The sequence below is a fragment of the Urocampus carinirostris genome, chromosome 1, assembly GCF_059441175.1.
Source record: "Urocampus carinirostris isolate Australia breed hairy pipefish chromosome 1, RoL_Ucar_1.0, whole genome shotgun sequence".
Lineage (NCBI taxonomy): Eukaryota > Metazoa > Chordata > Actinopteri > Syngnathiformes > Syngnathidae > Urocampus > Urocampus carinirostris.
Genome location: NC_142349.1, coordinates 57657335 through 57677732, shown reverse-complemented (window position 1 = coordinate 57677732; position 20398 = coordinate 57657335). Strand labels below are relative to the sequence as shown.

General features: G+C 40.7%; 2 protein-coding genes and 1 long non-coding RNA gene across 3 annotated transcripts; 1 reads left to right on the top strand and 2 right to left on the bottom strand.

Moving 5' to 3' along the window:
• Positions 1-6472: 6472 nt before the first annotated feature.
• LOC148376357 (uncharacterized) lies at positions 6473-13612 on the top strand. Its single transcript, XR_015851841.1, has 2 exons — positions 6473-9514; positions 13169-13612. It is a non-coding gene; the product is annotated as an uncharacterized LOC148376357 (long non-coding RNA).
• Positions 7146-12575, bottom strand: LOC148376358 (putative G protein-coupled receptor 148). Its single transcript, XM_088346566.1, has 2 exons — positions 11521-12575; positions 7146-9586 (listed from the first exon to the last, which is right to left on the bottom strand). The coding sequence occupies exon 2, from the start codon at positions 9542-9544 to the stop codon at positions 8582-8584; it is 963 nt and encodes a 320-aa protein (XP_088202692.1). The 5' UTR covers positions 9545-9586; positions 11521-12575; the 3' UTR covers positions 7146-8581.
• On the bottom strand, positions 12897-19693 carry mterf4 (mitochondrial transcription termination factor 4). Its single transcript, XM_088346565.1, has 4 exons — positions 19617-19693; positions 19080-19470; positions 16870-17054; positions 12897-13539 (listed from the first exon to the last, which is right to left on the bottom strand). Exons 1-4 carry the CDS (start codon positions 19641-19643, stop codon positions 13144-13146), a joined length of 999 nt encoding a protein of 332 aa, XP_088202691.1. The 5' UTR covers positions 19644-19693; the 3' UTR covers positions 12897-13143.
• Between the last annotated feature and the right edge of the window lie 705 nt (positions 19694-20398).

Below are 20398 nucleotides of genomic sequence, written 5' to 3'. Positions count from 1 at the left end.
GGAAGAAGAAAGCGCGTGCTCCCCTATCATTGCCTCCAATTACGAGTGAATCACCGACATGCTGAGTCACTTGCTTGCTCTCGATTGATGCCGTTGAGGCGGAAGACGTTTCCAAGAGTAGAGGGAAAAAACAGAAAAGACAAAAAGGGAGTGAAAAGATTGATCGCTAGTATCACCCATTACACGTTTTTTATTTTTTGATACTACGGACAAGAGCGGGAACGTCATACAGCGTGGTAAAATGGATAAATATGTTTTCTAAATGGAAAATGGGAAGATAGTTTGAAAAGTTGAAAATCAAAGTGTTAGCTCGCTACCTAGCATGGTGGTCAATAGCTAGCTTAGCGCTTGCTTCGCATTCGCAAGTTTAGCCTTACTAGCTAAGTGCTCGGTAGCTTAGCGCTTGCTAGCTAAGCACTCCCTAACTTCGCGCTCGCTTGCTATTATTACGATATTGTAATGGGAATTACTTGCTCACTAGCTAATTTTGTGCTGTTGTAGTGTTGATTAAGCGCTTGCTAGTTTAGTGTTTTCTAGCTAAGTGCTCGCTAGCTTAACACTTGCTAGTTTAGTGCTCGCTAGTTTAGTGCTTGCTCGCTATTACTGTGCTATTATAGTTTTAATTAAGCGCTTGCTAGCTATTTTTGTGCTGGTTAGGGTTTAGAGCAGACCTGGGCACTCCGGTCCTGGAGGGCCGTATGTTCTGCATGATTTTTGAGGTTTCTCTGATCCAATACAGGTGATTCCAATCACCAGTATCGTTAACGAGCACTTGCTAGCTTGCTAACAAGGTTATAATTTGTATCACCTGAGTTAAAGAAGAGCAAACTTCAAAATCTGGCAGGACGTATGGCCCTCCAGGACCGGAGTGCCCAGGTCTGGTTTAGAGGGTTAGGGTTATGCTAATTAAGCATTTGTGTGTTTAGCATTTTCTAGCTTAACGTGCGCTGGTTTAGCAGTAGTTAGGCACTAGCTAACCTAAGCACTAGCTTAGCACTCGCTAGCTAGTTTAGTACTATTTTAGCGCTATTAAAGCGCTCGCTAGATTAGCTAGCTCACGCTAGATTGTGCTGAAATAGCTTTAGGTTAGCACTCGTTAGCTCGATTAGAACTCGCTACCTATCTTGGACTTCTCAGCAGCTAGTTTTTTTCTGTTTTCCATTGCACAGCAATTGTTACTTAAATACAACAAGAAACCTAAATGCAGTATTCATATATTCAACAAATAGCATGCAAATATAACAAAATCCTCAAGTTCTTACTTGAAAATAGCTTAGTACTCGTTAGCTTAGCACTCGCTAGCTTAGCGCTCGCTAGTTTAGCGTTTGCTAGCCTAGCGCTTGCTAGCTCATAGCTCGCGAGCTTATTGCTTGCTAGTTAGGCAATCTCTAGTTTAGCTCTATTGCTAGTTTAGTACTAGCTATTCTAGCACTAGTGTAGCATTAGTTAGTCTATCACTAGTTTAGCATCTGCTACCTATCATGGTGTGATTTTAGAGCTAGTTCAGCGCTAGTTTAGCGCGAGCGTGCCTAGCGCTAGCTTTGCGCCCGCTACCTAGTTTGTTGCCATTATAGCACTAGTTCAGCGCTTAATAGCTTTGCGCTTGCTAGCTTAGTGCTTGCTAACTTTGCACTCGCCAGCTTAGCATTCATTAACTCAGTGCTAGTTTAGTGCTAGTATACAAGTAGCTTTTATGGCACTAGCAAGTCTAGCGCTTGCATAGCGCTCCCTAGCTAGGTTAGCACCTGCTAACTCAGCAGCTGTTTATTTCTGCTTTCCGTAATCCAGCAGTGGTAACTAAAAGTAAAATGAAAAAAAACCTCAATGCATAACTCATCATGTCAACTAACAAATTGCAAATAAATTTGAAAAGTTCCTTCTTAAAAATTTAAGAAAAAAAAAAAAAAGAAAAAAAAAAAATATATATATATATAATATAAAAAATATAGAGCTTGGCCAGGCCTGTCAAAACAGTGGCCTGGGGCCATTTCCGGCCCACTAATGATTACACAGTGGACTGCAGCTTGTACTAAAAATTAGCTAACAGCTCTTATGTTGTGGATGTGGAATGGTCACTGTGACAGGAACTGAAAAAATACATACTATTTTACCAATTCATAATAAAAAAAAAATTCAACTTCGGTTACCTCCAAGCTAGTACTTTAAAAAGTCCCGTAACTCACCGTGTGATCAATGTTGTTATTGTCACTGCGATAACACATCAGGAGGAATTAAATGGCGGTGGGGCCATAAATCTTCAGAGGAATGGGGATATATTCTTTCACAAACCCAAGAAGCTGCTTTCTATAAGACAATGGATTTTTCTGAGGGTGAATCGTTGCCAGGAATCGAAACCCTGACATTAGACAGGTTCATGGTTGATGCTAATATGCTAATTAATATTGACAGTTAAAATGTAGGTTCAGTTGATTTGCAGCGAGATGACGCCACAAGTTTGCACTGAAGCGTAACCGTCGACTTAATTTGTCGCTTGATAATGTCCAGCCACTAATTTTGTCCTCAGCTCCCCTTGGCACGAATATGCAACTAATATTGGTGAACCACTTTCTCTCTTTGTCCAATTCAAGATGTCAAACTTAAATTTGTTCAGCTATGGGTGCCAAGACTTGCGGTGATGCTAAAGGGTGAAGAAAGAACATTATAAGTATGGAAACGAAGCTTGAGCTAGAAAAAAAATAAAAGGAAGAAGTCCCGTTCTTCACTACCCTCACTAGGGAATATGGCTGTAACAAATTGACGATTGGGAGAATAAATAATAATAAGGACGAATTAATTTAAGCTTTAATTAAATATGTCTTTTCCCCACTCACTAACTGCAGTGTACCAGTTCAAGTAATGTCGCATCAAAGGTAAATCCATTTTCCTTTTTACTTTATATTTATAATATAATTTCATCATATGCATGTATGTTACTTCTGTTACCTTGTTATTAACGTTTTATATGCATGTACATCGGATGAAATGATTCTTTAGATTTGGGTTTAAAGCAGTAGTTGGCCATAAGAACCTGCAAGGCCTTCTCTTCTGGCCCAAAAAAATATCTGAATCATGTGACGTTAATTATATTTTGTCCGCCAATACTTGTTAATTATTGATTAATGCTTTTATTGTCTTGTGCTTAAATAAAACCCCAAATGATAAATACAGTAATTCCAAATTATCTGTCAACTTCCTTTCATTCCTTTTCTCCTGCTCACGCTGCTCCCAGACGGTTGCTTTCTTATTTAAGCATTTAACCAATCACATTTCAGAATTACTTGTTGCTAGGCTCAGGAATCTGCCCAGACGCCTTCAATATTCTATGTGCAGACGTTGTGCAGCATAGCATAGCTGTGATATTGCTGTTGCTCTAGCCAAACATATTTTTAATTGGCTCATTTGGCCCTGCATGTAGGTTTGGAAAAACGTTACTGCTTTTACAAAGCTAGAAGACAGTAATTCCAGACAAAGAGTGCGCTGTCGTTAACCCACTGCACAAGCAAGTACAGTATATTGTGTTGATTTCATTTTTGTCAACTCACAATGGCTGAGGGAGGAGAATAAATTGATTTAGTCTAATATATACAGTCAAAGCCTAAAAAGACATTTTGAGAAATGCTGCACATTAAGAAATCGCAGCAGGGAAAAGGTTTTGTTCGCCACTTTCAGCCCACAAACTATGAGTGGTAGATCAAACAAAGGAAATTATGTGGATCTTCTCTCTCATTGCTGAAAAAGACAGGGATTACATATGTTACTACTGTTACAAAGTTTTTAGTGGGGCGTTGGGCGAAATACCAAAAAATGTGATTACTGCTGTTGCTGAAGTAATGGGAGAAGTTATTAATTACGCGCCGTTCGTCTCTGTTATGGTGGATGCGACAACAGACGCGAGTAACGGAGTGCAGCTAGTACTGGCGTTACGTTACAGACGCAGGTGTTGGGTGTCAAATTTGTGACAGTGTTATGACTAAGGATTGACCGTAATGAGTTTTTCGGGGCTGATACTGATATCGGTCAAACTCCCAAGTATCGTGAGGATAATCAACCCGCCCGATAATCTGTCGAACTCTTGTTCTGACGGAGCAGCTCTCATGTCTTCTGTGTTAAATAGGGTGCACACTACAATTAGGGAGAGTGCACTTTTGGCTCTCTGAATTTTCTATTTTGCTTGACTCATTTAATAACATTTTATACTCGTCAAATTCAAAGTCAACAACACAAAATCTCTGGAAAAAGTTTAATGGCTTATTGAGCTGGTTGTTCTCAGATGACTCTCCACAAATTTGGTCTAAAGTATTCCCTTGATTTTTGCTGTTAATTTGTTTCATAACCACGCAAATAAGTGAATTTCTTCAAAGAAGAATATACCATATACATAGGTGTATTATAATCCTAGGGCAGCACAGTGGGTGGGTGGTTAGCGTGCAGCCCCACGGAGGTCCAGGGTTCAATTCTATTTATGTTCCCGTTGTGCCTGTGTGGAGATTGGCTTGAGCAAAAACAGTGTTTCTATATCTTTTTCATTGATGTACCAGCAGTGATTTTTTTAGCCAGGTCAAAAGTTTCTAAGCTGTGGTTCCTTTTTATTATCACTTGTAATTCGTAATACCTTAAGGAATGGGTGCCACCAGGCTGTGCGTCCCCAAGACACATCACAGGAAGTGATGATGCAATTGTAATGTTTTCATCTGTGGTTCTTGGGTTTGGAATGCATTCGCTTTTTACTAAGTTTCTATCCCCCGCCAAATGTCAATTTCGGGTAAATGTCTTATCCCGGGGGTGTACTGTCTAGCGAATATCAGGACGCTGCAACGTCGTCTTTGTTGACTTTCGCTTAAAGTAGGTCACCTCGTTCCATCGTACGCGCATGCGCACGCCTGACATCGCCAATCGGCGTCAGTGTCAGTCCGTGTCCGACCTCACCATGCGGCAGACACTTCTGTCAAAACGTTCGCCTCGGTGTCGACGTGCGCATGTGCATTCGTTCGAAAACACGTCAAGCGACGGAGCACGTTAGGACAATTGACAAGCCATGACGCATGATTATGTTGGTCCCTTTTCGAGTCTCTTTACTTTCTTAGCATGTTTACTTGAAAACGAACGGGTATTTTTCTCTCCTCTCTCATCCCGCTTTTTTTGTTTTTGATCGTACCTCGTAATTAACCACGCCCACGTCTGCATGGCATCCATTAGTTTAAAGAATTTAGCCGGGAAACCGTTGTCCAAAATGGTTTGTCAGACATCAGAAGGAATTTAAGAGCAACAGTGCCTAAATGAAAAGTGATATGTCTAGAAAGTTGCCTTGGTCTTCTCCTCACGGGAGGTTGTCATCATAGGGAAAGGCTGCCACCCAGTGGTGGCAAAATAACTTGCATTAGACCACCAGGTTTAGTTTTTGTTTATGTTGAGAGCTTTCTTGGTGAGTGCTTTGATTTCTTTTGGATACGATTTTCATTTGAGCGTGAGAGATTTGCAGATCTTTGTAGGACAAAGAGCTACGAGTTTTACATGCGTTTGAAACATAAGTCAAATGTCTCAAAGGACTGCACAGGCCACAATTACAAGGTACAACATTCCCTGATCTAAAACTTACACGAGGGCAGGGAAAAGCAATCTTTACTATGTTATCATTATTGTGTTAATACTAAGCCGTCATTATTACAAACAGGCTTAAAATAGGCTCGGCCCACCACTAAAACATTTGCCTGGGCAAATTACATACAGTATGTCAATTTAAAGGGTTTTCCTGACAGGTGGAGATCCAATTTCCTAGAAAATCGCAATGATCCATCACTGGTAAACTAGTTTTAGAACCTGTCTGTGGGCTATTCATGCACCACACTGGTGACCCTAGTGTTATTTTATTCTTCTGGGTATTATTGGTTACCAAATGAAACATTGAAAAAAGGTGATATGCCATAGAAGAGGCAGGGCTTCCGGGAGATACTTTTTTTTTTTTTTTCAATAATTTCACATTTATTTCAACAATTAAATGGTTATTATTTACCTGTCAACTCTGCATGGCAAATACAAGTGAGTAACTAGCAAGAAATTAAAATCAAAACTTTTTTTTAATACATCGCACGTGTAGGTCAACAATACAGGTTCGTAGACGTGCCACTATGGTCATGTTTGTTGTAAACCTAGCTCCAGACATTTTTGAGATGTCCAATTTTGGTCAAATTCTGGTCAGGTCTGTTTTTTCTTAGTCCAAAAATTAGGGTTCAAGGATCCCTTGACCGCATCACAACATCCTGTTGTGTAACTTGGGCAATTACAGCCTGCTGGCTCCCATCCCTCTCCAGGATGGTTACCAGAACCAGAGAAGCCTCCTTCCTGATCTGACTCAGATACGGCACCTTTATCATCTGGTCACCTGTGTTTTTCAGTTTAAAGGGTCATCACAGTCTTAAGAGATGAACTGGACCTTGGTATAGACGCCCAGCGGCGTGTGACAATACAGGTACTAGATCCTAAATCACTGGGGAAAATCTATATTGTTTCAAAATGTTGAGTGCCAGGTCATACTATACGCATTACATTGTGGCTTTCATATTTTTGTTGAAAAAAAAAAAAAAAAAGAAGAATTGTGGCGACAATGTTGTGTCCTTTGTTTTTGTAACATATTAGAGGTTCTTTGTCTGAAAAGGACTTTGCGTTTCATATATTTTTGTTTCTATATTACCAGGCTGTACTTGCCCAAGACACACCAAAGGGAATGGTTCCCCTACAACCCTATTGGTTAAGGGATCCAATATAAATGTAATATTTCTATATCCGCCCATTCGTGACATCACAGTGAAGCTGGAGGCAAAAAAATACTTGCACTGGTCAGAAGTCAGAGGAAATCTGTCATAGCTGCTAGTTGTGTGTTTGTGGGCCAGATTCTGAGAAAAAACGTTAGTGATCGTAAATTGAAGTTTCACAGGATCCCAGTAGAGACTACTAATCTAAAACAAAGAAGAGAGTTGCCGGTACATTAAAGCGAGAATAACGGACCGAGGCACTCATCAAAAATGCTTAGGTTATGAATGTTATGATTGTGTCTTATCGAGTATAGATTACTTATTATTTAGGCAAAGTATCTTATTTTCTGAGCTTCAGCCAACTGTTGGCGTGTTCCCCAAATGCCATCACAAAATCCTTGTCCCAAAAAACAAATAAATACATGAATAATTAAATGTATCCAATAATTACTTGTGCTTAACGATTGTTTTCAATGCATGCCTGTTTTTATGTTTGACCCATTTAGTGTTAACAAGGCTACTATTGGCATTTAGTATAAATGCTAACAGTTATTTAAAGCTAAGAAAATAATTATTTTCCTCTGCTTTCTAACCAGCGCAAGTATTCTTTTGCCTTCAGGCTAAGCCCCTCCCACAAGACACGTCACAATATTTCAAACATATGAAAGGGTCTATTATATGTGTGTGTGTAATGTTACTCGTAAAAGCATATTGTTTCGATGCCGGGGAGATGGAAACAATCCAGTTCTTTCATTTATTCCACAGATCGGGCGGATAGTAGGGCTCTGAGTGATATGGTAGAATTTATGGTTCCACAATTACTGCACTTGCGCAGATGTGTCGTGAAATATTTGTTCTTTGGAATCCAATTAAAATAATCTAGCTATCATAAATTACGGACTACAAGTGGCTACTTTTTTTGTACATTTTTAACACTGTGGCTTTAAACACGGTAAGGCTTATTCTTTTTTTTTAGTGGTGGAACTGAGGACAACGGCGAGCTGCTCTTTTCGGCAACCCATGCACTCTATAACACCGTGGTGACGTCTGGAAAAACTAATGACACCCTTCGAGAGAGATTAGTCCATGTTTTTGCCAGCACTATTCATATAATGCATAACAGGAGATTCGACAGTTCATGGTTCTCGGATAATTTGACCACAAGGGTAGTTGGTGCACTACTTTCTGTGGTGTGTCTTGGGCAAATACAGCCCAGCGGCCCACATCCCTCTCCAGGACGATTTTTTGGGGTAGGGGTTTGCTTCCTCACATGAAACAGATAGTACTAGTTTCCATGCTTATCAGTAGCAGGAGAATCCTCCTGATCCGACTCATATACAGCACTTTTATCATCTGGTCTCTGATGTTTTTTGGTGAAAAGTGTCATCCCGTCTTGGGTTGTGTGTTGTAAATTCAACGTAGAGCAGATTTTGTTCCAGAATAGTCGTCCGTATTGTTTATTTCATCTAAGGTGGTCCATATTTAGCCCCCGAAAAGACGTTTTTCTTTTCAAGTTCTCGAAAAATTAGTTTATTTTTTTACTTTTCAAATAAAAACCTTTTGAAAAAAGAACCTTCTTGTCTTTTTGACATCTTCTCACTGGGTAGGTAATTTTCTTTCCATTTCTTGCTGCCATGTTATGGTGCCCAAAAAGTCCTAGTTGTTTACTTCCTCTAGGGTGGTCTAAACTTAGCCTTCAAAAAGAAGTATTTTCAACGTCTTGAAACCCTGGAACTTTGGCATCTTTTTAATGTGTTTTTCAACCAGTTCTTGCTGTCTAGATACAGTTATTGCCGTTCCTTGCCGCCATGACAGATCGGCCCAAAAAGCAACTATGCCACAATTATCCGGCTGAGCCTGCGGTGCCGATGCAGCAGCTGCAGCAGCGTGTCCGAGATCTCTCTGTAGCGAAGGCCGTACAAGTACGGGGCGACGGCCCTGGGGAGCAACATGAACACGCACATGTTGACAGTGCTGAGCCACACCCGAGCATCCTGGCTAACGTTCTGGCTCTGAAACAGGAGCAGCTCCAGCGTGAAGACAAAACCTGGCGCGAAGTAAAGTAGTAGCAGCGCCCCGTGGGCCAGCACAGTGACCCGAGCTCTGGAGAATCGGTTGCGCCAGATCCCCTGAGTCCTGGTCTCCAAGTAAAGTCGGACGTAGCAGTAAAAGATGAGCACTGCGCAGATGAGCGCCGCCACGAAGAAGTAAACGTTGATCCCTGCCGCATTTTTAGCCTGGAGGAACCCTAGCGAGATGAGCACCATGCACACGGACGCAGTGCCGCGTTGGTCGTCTCGCCCTATCTCCATCAGGACCACCAGCGTCAACGGGTAGCTGGCTGCCAGAAGCCAAGCCCCTAGCAGGATCCGACGAACCCGGGAGGGCGGTAGGAGGTAGTGGTAGTGCAGCGGCCAACGCACGGCAGCGTACGTGTCTGCTACCGTCAGGGTGACGCTAAGGATGGCGCAGCAGTATGCTGTGACCGTCGCAGCCGTCAGAAGCTCGCACGCTAGCCACGGGATTCGAACCTGGACGGCGTTTAGGACGGCAGTGGCCAGGTTGAGAGCCAGGAAGAGAACGTCTGCAGTTAGGGTGTTGGCTACCAGGAGGTAGCGAGGTTCACGTCGCAAAGCGCGAGATGCTAAGATGCATGCCAGCAGGACCGGGTTAGCCAACAGTGTGGCTAGCGTCACCACAGCCGTGGGGATGAAGAAGAGCTCCAGGTGCCAACGGCGAAGGCTCGCCACCCACTGCTCCGTCAGGTTGGTCATCAGGATGGGCGAAGCTGACATTTTGGCTCAGATTTCAGGTCAGCGTTCAGTTTTGGGCGCTTCCTGTGGGGAGGAAGTCATCTCTGAATATGTGTAAGCATGAAAAAAAAAAACTCATTACTTAATGCACGGGTCACCAATGTGGTGCCCGTGGTGGTTGACTGAATCCATTTAATCCTATTTATAAGAATTACAATGTGGTCATAACATAGTAACACCATAATAATATTTTATTTTAACAATGCATATCAAACTAGTAGCCCTCTAGGACAATCTGTAACAAAAACCTGCCCGGGTCACCTATGTGTTGCCCCCGTGCACCAGGTAGCCTCTAAAGAACACTTGGGTAGCCCACGGATTGGTTCTGAATATAGTTCATCAGTGATGGGTCATAATGATTTTTCTTTTCGGAAATTTGATTACGGTTTTGGTTCGAGCCGGGGGTAAGGTGTTGTTTGGAGCTTTGGTTAGGCTTTTGCAAAGTCACCATCACCGGTAGCTCAACTAGTAAGCTGTCTGATTTGCAAGCAGGCTTGGGGGTTTGATCCCCAGTCAAGGCAGTAAATTTTCTAGGTTAACTGGCGTACTGTTTGAGCTAGGGTTTTGGTTGGAGCAATGGTTAGGGTTTTGTGTGGAGTTAGGTTTAGTGTTTTGGCTTTAACTACGGCTATGGTTTTGTTTGAAGCTACAAATAGGTTTAGACTTTTGGTCAGAGTCAGAAGATGTACTGGCAGCTCAACTGGTACCTGTATTATACTCACATGGTTGTGAGCCAGTATATGTTTAGGCCTTTTGGTCGGAGCTAGGTCTAAGTTTTTGGTTGAAATGAGGGTTCCGGTTGTAGTTGGAGTTAATTTTTTTCTGTAACTAGCGTTGCAGCCATGATTAGTCGGTTTGTGTTGGAGCCAAGGTTAGGGGTGTAATCATGGTTGTTTTGGTTGGATCTAGTGTTGGAGTTCAAGTCTTGGTTGTACTCTGTTAAATAACTTGTAGCTCAACTATCACCGTGCCTCTATTACAGTCACAGGGATGTTGGTGATCACGGAGTAAGAGTTCTATTGTTTTGTTTGGAGCTACGGTTAAGATTTTGGTTGCTCTAGCAAAACCGCTAATCATATAAATTGTACTGCCTTGACTGGGGATCAAACCTACATTTCTGTGAGCGTAATACAGGTAGGTACCTTAGCAGTTAAGCTACCAGTGCTGTTTATAGTTCCAACCAAATCTCTAACCATAACCTTGGCTCCAACCAAAATCATCTTACCAGTTGAGATACCAGTGACCTTAAAAAAAAAAAACCTAACCTTGGCAGATGACTCAGACACAGTGTGGGTCGACAGACCTTACTATTTTGTTAGATTGTACATTGTATCGGAACATATATCCTCCACACCATTCTCACCTTTTTAGGACCTGACCCATTTTCATCCCTGGTGCTGACATAATTGTTCGCCATGGTACTGTTCGGATAGCCAAAAACCTCAAAAAGGCTGGGAAAAAACTCAAGTTAAATGGTGTATTCTTCCCTGTGCACTCATTTTCAGTTGTACTACACCACACAGTGATATCTAGTGATCATATAATTTACACACCGCCCATTTAAGAACACTAAAGAAACCTGAGGACTGGTTCCAAAATTAACTTACCAGTGATGCCGGATTGTGATTTTCTAGGAATTTTTATTTCTAACTGGCATGTTTTAGTGGTCGACGGAGCCCATTTTAACCGAACTTCATTAGATCCTGGTGATAACATAGTTGCAACATACTAATAACATGATAACCTGCCATTAAAGGAATATATGTCCAACTATTACCGGTACCGACTTCAGAATGTGGCATTTTCTTCATTTCGATTTTTGGCTTTATCAAATGTCTGCCATAATATCTCTACTATCCATTAGAATCAGTCAAATGTTATTACCAAAAATTCAGAATGATCCACAAACTATAAAACTCTCAGCTACACTTTAAAACGATCGATTTTTGCTTTCTTACCTGCCGTCCACGTGAAGCCGGCGTGCACGGCGCGGCCATCTGAGCTGAAATCTTGTGCAAATGTGCGGCTGTTTTTCTGCAGCCCTGGCTTATCTGATGTGTTGACCGGCACAGATGACGATCAAGATGCCACTTAACCGTCTCGTAGTTACAGGGTGGAGCTTTTACAGCTTAGGCTTTCTCAATGGTGTCACTTTATCATCATGGAAACACAACTCTTAGGTAATTGGCAATCAAAAGCCTCGGTGTGTGTTGTGTAGCAAACCCTAGGTTTGTGAATATACTTATTTCGTTTAACTAAAGCACTATCAAAACATCATGCAGACCAAGTTATACAGTGATGGGCAAAAGGATTTAAATTCTACAGAGATCATCAATACAGCCTCTGTTGAGCGACTTCTGTTGCGCGTGCAAGTATGTAAAATTCTTGACTACGCTCAAATAAACTCCCCATCGTTTTGAGGGTTTGGGTTAACATATGCTGTATTAGAAACAGTCCTTTTCTTACCTTCAACATTTTCACCCTATTAAAAGAAAACCGCAAGCGCATGAAGTCACTTACAGTGTAACTAGCATGCTAATTTTTCAAGCACCCCAAAATTCAACCTGAGAACCCCCCAAAATTATAGCATTTTTGAAACTCCTTTTTCCTTAATAAAGGACAGGATGGGCTTAAATGTGATGAAAAAAAGTAAAACAAAACAGTTTAACAATGCAGCGTCTCTAATACTCCATTGCCTTGACACGGTTAAGGAGCACTGTTCTAGACCCCACCTTCCTGGTCCCCTTTTGCTCGTCACTTGCACCATAGCGACTGGGTCTCTGGAGGGTCCTGTGTATTCCGGTGACACTCCAACAGTGTTGAATAATCCTATATAACTAAGTGAAATGAAAATAATAATAACTAGCCAAACACTCCCAAAAGCTCTGAACCTAAAATTGCCCGTGGAGAAAATTATTCAGAGAAGCAACATCGTAGCCCATGATCACATTGGATGACCTGCTAGCATACACAGCGGAGGGGGGACAATCCGTGCATAAGACAACTATTAGTCATACTCAGCATAAATCTGCCCTTAATGGAAAAGTGGCAAGAAGAAAGCTCTTTCTAAAAGAATACCATAAAGTCACCTGTTCGGCATTTACAAAAGGCCTCATGGAAGACACATAAACCAGGTATGGCACTGGCAAATGATTTTGGACTTTTAAAATAAACTTATTTTTTTATAGTTTTCTACAAAAATGTATTACTTTATTAATTGTAATTTTAAGGAAGCTAACATTTTAAGCAATTGTTTTTTTTTTGGGTGAATCCAAGATTTTTAAAATGCCCCAAGAAAATTTAAATACGATAACGAAAAAAGTTGAAACATATAAAAGGTACAATTCTAACTCATTTAATGCATTTTTTTCAACTTGGGTAAGTTTGCAATTCTTTCAATTTTTACCTATACGAATTTTAAAGTATTCATTTACCCTTAAAATGTGTACAATTTTAGAAAAAATATTTCAAAATAATTACCTTGTAAAATCAGTTAAGTTTTGAGGCAACAAATATTGCAAAAAATGTTTATACATAAATCAATGCAGTGATAATATTGCATCAGTGTGAATATTCATGCTCTACTTTCTTTTTCTCCTCCCGTAGGTGTCCTTAACTTCCTCCTCATCATCATCCTCTTCCTCACTGTCCTCATCGCTGTCCTCACACTTTTCCTGATGGTTGCCGTAGAGACGCTCTTCCTCCTTCCACTCCCTGAGCATCATCTCTTGAAAGACTCTGTACTCCTCTGCGGATGCGTTGGCCGCAGCTTCTGCCAGGAACGCCTCCAAATCCACCTGGAGCACGCTGCCGAGTTTGGGGTTGAGGATGCTGGTCTGACCTTTCTTGTCGGGGGTCTGATACAGGCCTCGGCGCTCCAGGAAGCAGTGTCGCGTGCGAAGCTCCTCCAGCGTGGAACGGAACAACTTGTGTTTCACCATCTCCGCTTGTTTGATTCCCATGCGGAAATACACGTACTGAAGGAGAAACACACTTTTGAAATACACCATTGCTTCGTGCACCTTATTAAAAAAAGACGAAATTGTGCAATATTTTTATACAAAATCAAAATACAGTCACTAGAAAAAGCACTACCCCCACCCTCAGAACTCTTTGCCATACTGTATTGCCATATTTAAAGCTTCAAACTCATAGATACGAAACTCAAAATATTTTCTAAGAATCAACTACATGTGAGACACAATCGTGAAGAAACTACATTAATTCAACATTTTATATGATGCGATCATAGCCATGATGTGCTCTAACACCAAACGTAACGCTTTGCATTCAGCCCAAAAAGTGCAATTTTGGTCTCATTTGACCACAGCACCTCATTTCACATACAGTGAGGCAAATAGCTGCTTAGTCAAACACAATTGTGCAAGTTCTCCCACTTGAAAATATTAGAAAGGCCTGTAATTGTCAACATGGGTCAACTCTAACATTGAGAAACAAAATGTGGAGGACCCGCCACGTCTCATCTTCAATGCCCTTGGTGATAGGGGATTTTCACTAGATACATGGCCCCATTACTTCGATCCTTTGTACGGATCAGTAGTCCTGGTCCCTCCGCAGAAAAAACGCCCCTAAGCATGATGTTTCCACCCCCATGCTTCACAATGGGTATGGTGTTCTTCAGCTGCAACTAAATATTATTTCTTCTCCCAACAAAAAGTTCTATTTTGATTTCATCTGATCATAACATTCTCCTCATCCCCTTTTGGGACTTCCAAATGCTCTCTACAACCTGCAGACGGGCTTGTCCTGGTTTCAATTGAGGGGCACGTCTGATAGTGCAGAATGCGAGTCCCTGGCGGCACATTGTGTTACTGACACTAGAATTTGTTACTTTAGTAACTACTCTTTGTAGGTAATTTACTAGACCCTCCCGTGTTTTGCTCACTGTTTTGTTATCTTGTCGCCACAGGATGCGATCTTGCATGGAGCCTCCGATTGTATGTCTTTTCATTTTCTAATATTTGCTCCCACAGTTGATTTCTTTACACCGAGCATTTTTACCTATTGTAGATCCAGTCTTCCCAGCCTGGTGCAGGTCTACAATTTTGTCTCTGGTGTCCTTCGGTCTTGGCCATAGTGGAGTTTGGAGTGTGACTGACTGAGGTTGTGGACAGGTGTCTTTTATACCGATTATGAGTTAAAACAGGTGCCATTGATACAGGTACAAGTGGAGTTAGACCTTGTTAAAAGGGAGTTAGACCGCTTCGACAGCCAAAAATCTTGAGTGTTTGTAGGTCACATAATTTGGAAATTATTCTTCAAAAATCAAACAATTTCATTTTCTGTTTTTCCACATTCTGTCTCTAATGCTTGAGGTTTACCCATGTTGACAATTACAGGCATCTCTTGTATTTTCCAGTAGGAGAACCTGAAGATTTGGTGGTTGACTAAAAACGTTTTTGCCCCAGTGGCTTCTTGCAAACACCAAACAGCCTATTTGATGGTATTCATTCCCTCTTGCCACTTTTCCAAAAGGGGCAGATTTAGGCAGAGTACGACTTACAGTTGTCTTATGCAAAAATTGTACCATCTCAGTTGTGAATGCCTGCAGGTCATCCAATGTGATCATGGGCCTCTTGGTTGCTTCTGTGGTTAGTTTTTTTCCTTGAAAGATTAAAAGGACGGCCAGGTATTGGTAGGTTTGCAGTAGTTTAATGCTTTCTCCATTTTGATATAGCATTCACAGTGGGGAGATGTGTAAATATTGCGAAATTTTCTTGTATCCCATTGCTGCTTTGAACTTTTGCTCAACTTTATACCGGACCTGCCTGGTGTGTTCTTTGGTCTTCGAAATACTGTCTTCCTCCGTTCACAGACCTCTGAGTCCATCACAAAGCACGCGCATTTAAACTGAGACTTAATGACAGAGGTGCACTCTGTCATTCTTAGTCATGTACGTAGACATCAGATCAGACCTGGGCACTCCAGTCCTGGAGGGCCGTATGTTCTGCATGATTTTTGAGGTTTCTCTGATCCAATACAGGTGATTCCAATCACCAGTATCGTTAACGAGCACTTGCTAGCTTGCTAACGAGGTTATAATTTGTATCACCTGAGTTAAAGAAGAGCAAACTTCAAAATCTGGCAGGACGTATGGCCCTCCAGGACCGGAGTGCCCAGGTCTGCATTAGATCATTCAAAAGTCATCAGGAGACCTCTGAAATCAGTTGGCTGAGCTGAGAGAACAGGAAGGCTATATTTCTGCAACATCGATGTTTATTTTGTTTTTCATTGAAAATACAATTGAAAATGTTGAAATAATTTTGTACCACTTTATGATTGTGTCGCACATGATTCTTCGAAAATATTTTCAGTTCCCCAGCTTAAAATTTGAAGCCTGAAATGTGGCATTATGACAAAAAAATATTGGGGGACAATACTTTTGAAAGGCATTGTACATTCTAATAAGTGCTTCACCACTTAATGCCACTCATGTCTTAGCTGAGAAAAATGTATCACTCCATGGTTCTACAGCTTAAGGCAAGTTAAATTCAAGACTTTTTAATGCCTTTTCAAATCAAATTCAATACCTAGTCGACAAAAAACCCCCACAACTGAAACAAACGAAACAAAAATTTCTTGCACACAACACATTGTGCCTTGTACACACTACTAGGCACGTTTTTTTTTCCAGACTTTCAAAATTGGATTTAAGACATTTTAATGCCAATGAAAGCCTTATTTTAAAATAATGAATACAATGCCTTTTAAGACTTTTTAAGGATCGGCGGGAACCCTGCACTCATTTTTACCAAGTAGAATTATTTTAGCACTACACCTAAACAGGCCACTGTGAAATGTGTCTAGGTATTACACATCAGTTATGGACATTTATTAGTAAACCGTCGTGAAAAGAACTTTGTGCAACTGAAAATGTAAGCTACATATTACCCAACACCAGTATGGAGAGAGATTTATCTCAAAAATATTTTCACACGTATTGTTCAGATCCACAAATATATTCGCAATTTTCTCAAGATTTAAAAATCATTTGTCTTGATAAATTCAGGATTAAAAATGCATATGTAAGTTTGTATTCTCAAAATACATGATTCGCGCCGGATTTTTTTCCTTTATGGTATTGGAGAAATGGGAAAATTGGCTTTGAAAGTCCTTAAAAAGGTGTGCAAACTTTAAATACGAGTATAGATAAATTGACAAAATGGCCTCCAGATAAATCCAAATAATCTGGTTACATTAATGTTATTCCTGTGAGGATGAAATTCAGACGGTGAAGTGAGGAAACACGATGTTTTCGGTAATGTCCCCTGCGATTCGAGACCGACCTGAAACTTGTACTCCAACCGAGCTTGATCTTCGTGCACGACAGCCGGACAATCTCTGAGGATGTCGGTCACCTGCTGTGCGGGGAACAGACACTTCTCTTTGAAGAAGTTGGCCACCTGCTTGATGGCCTTCACCGGCACCGTCAGGATAGCAGGGTATTGGACCACCACTCGCTGTAGGCTGCCTGGAAGGATACTGATTGAATGAATTTGTAATGGAAACAAACATACAGTAGACTCCCAAGTCACTGCGTCCCTATTTTAGGATGCTGTCATGTTACTATGAGATGTCATGTAACTCCTCGCCGATGTTGGTGAGTATGATGAGTTACGTCTCTAAGATGCCTGTTTGCTATCGATCGACATCATACCAGATGCTGGTCCGTATTGGTTCGCATCGCCGCATCATGAAAATGCCGGAATGCAATTGACTGAACTCCCTCCCACAATGTCTTTCTCTTTGCTCCGATAAGAAACTTGTGTGCTTTGTAAAGACTTAGTGACTCGGTGATACAATACTGCATTTTATACTGTATTTAGTTGCCATAGTTTCAAGGCTTGTAGCGGAGCTAAAGGGAGAATCAAAAACACGAAAACCATGGCAATGAAGCTTACAATTATTGAAAAATAATTAGAAGGCACGCGCGTTATTTCTTTCACTGAGGAATATGGCCATAACCAATCAATGATCAGGACAGTTATAATGAATAAAAAGGCTTTTTTTTCAATCGTTTTACAATATGGCTCTGAATAAGAATTTTATGTAACTATTAGAATCTTGTTTAAGAAACCTGAAATAATTTATCTTTGGGTCCTAAGGGAGAAGATACAACATGATAATCATGGAAACAAAATTTGCGATGATCAAGAAATACAAAGAAAGCACCTGCATCATTACCCGTGCTAAAGAAGGTGTGCATAACCAATCCTCCATCAGGAAAATTACTAAAAAGGAGAATAAATGTATGAATTAATTTAAGGGGTATCCTGATTTTAATCCGCCTTCTTACTCCTCTGCAGCCATCCACAAACTCCATGATACCAGCTCAACTCATGTCATTAAAAATTCATTTTTCCTTTATATTTATGTATAACCTCATTTAATAATTACAAGTATATAACATATCGCTGCTACTTACTATACAGTATTTTGTTAACAATGTGTACCTAGCACGTCATGTCTACTATTTTGTTGATTTAATGTTTTTATCGGAGGCACCAGGGGTTTGGAACATCCATCCATTACCTGTACCTCTTATCCTCAGTAGGGTCGCGGGCAGTGGGCAGGGGACACCCTGGACTGGTTGCCAGCCAGTTGCAGGGCACATAGGGACAGACAATTCACTAGCTCATTCACACCTAAGGTCAATTTTTGGAACGGCCAATTAACCTGACATAAATGTTTTTGGAATGTGGGAAGAAACCGGAGTGTCCGGGGGAAACCCAAGCAAGCATGAGGAGAACATGCAAACTCCACACGGAATCGAACCCTGAACCTCTGCACTGTGGGGCTGTGTGCTAACCACCCACCACCGTGCTGCCCATCACATGTCAAGTCATGTTTATTTGTATAGCCCTTTATCACAAGGAGTCTCAAAGGGCTACACAGACTATTGCATACTACAGACTATAATTACAGCATCCCCTGATCTAAAACCTATATGAGGGCAAGGAAAAACTCAAAAACCTCAACATGAGCAAAATGAAGAAACCTTGAGAAGGGACCGCACACGAGGTAATCCCCCTTTCAGGGTGACGAGGTTGCAAGAAACAGCCTGGTCATTGTTTTGTTTTTTTGCACAAATAGAAAAAGACCAATATGGAAATTCCCCAAAATTAAAAAAATGTTCAGGATTTATTTATTCCTCTATATTTCTTTAAACTGTTATTTAATCAACACACCTGTCAATTTATGTTTCCCTGTATTTCAAACGTTTTTTGATTAATTCAAATTGTATACTCAGTTTCACAAGGTTTGTAAGGGGATGTCCTGATATCCACATATATTACGAACAAGTACTTCTTACTTATATCAATTTGTTTTTTTAATGTTTCTATTTGGGGTACTAAGGTTTGGAAACACACTGGCTTATAACCAAAAGTTTCTGTCCCCCGCCATACGACAATTTCACCTTGCGACCCCGCCACTTGATAACGGATTCGTCTCTTATCCCGGGGGTCTACTGTTAAATCAAAATTTACTTGCTCACCTTCAACTAAACCAAGTTTGCGCAGATAGTTTATCCTCTGCTGGAGAAGAGACTCCTTAACCCGACGAAGTTCGGGACATTTAGTCAAGATCTTGAGCACGCTGGACGGATTAAGACCCAACATAAACAAAACTGTGAGTGATGATAAACAATACGTGACGTCATTTTCGCCCCTGGCTTTCCAGTCGCAAATTTGCTCCGCCTGGGAATGGGTGAACCCCATGTCGAGAAGATTGGGGAGGGATAACTCGGGTTCAGTTCGCTTCTGAGCCAGGTTTGGCTCGCTTGTAACACTTTGTAGCATGTTTCTGCTCGAAGAAGACAAAAACCGATGCTGTGAGCATCTTGACCTGAAAGCAGGCGAGGTGGCGTTTCTTACAAGCCACGGTACCTGAGGGAAAATGGACAAATTGTTAATAAACTTATTTGTTCCAGAATAAAATAGTTATGATTCAATTAAATACCGGAATGCATATTTTTTTAATTGTCATGGTTTAAAAAAATACAATGATTTAATTTAAAAGTCAAAACGCTCACCTGACGCGTAGCCAAACAGGAGTTCATGCTTTGTCCGTTTCCAAATAGTTCCGGGTGTCAACAAACAAGGAAGAAAGTTCTGCTTTTCGTCTAACATTCCTTTCACACTATTTTCAAAATTGTCGTAGAACAATAGTTTATTTTTAACTGTTTACACATTTAATTGTATTTAACAATAAGTAACTATATGGTTTTATCCAAGATGAAAGTGTATATTTTGATTTTACGTTTATTTATATAACTACAAAAATATCGAAAAATATGAGTATCAAAGGGAAATATCAATATTGAGATGTATTAAGCCTGAATGTTTTTGCAACCAACATTTGGCTAAGCAAACTCGAAAACGTCAAACCTAGGGAACATAGCACATCTGAAAAATCATAAATGCGCTGTTCTGAATTTTAGAATATTATTTAACAAATTATTGTAACACAACTGTTCAATTCAACGTTTATTTTGAACATTTTGTTGAGTTTGTTTGGATTTCACAGTACCTTACAAATATTGTCAGTATAATAAACACTGCCAGGATTCCTTAATCTGTTCTGAGGTGGGTATTGCAAAGTGAAATTGTTGTATAACAGGGGATAGATACCTATAGTTATTAGCTAATACTTTCATAATTGTGTTATGCAATAAAATACAAAAAGATCAAGCCTCAGAAATGCTCTAACCCTCCCCTTCACCATATGGCAGCAGACAAGAGAACCTTGCAGAGGGTCATCAACCCAGCCCAGAAAATCATCAACTACTCTCTGCCAAGTCAGGAGGACATTGCC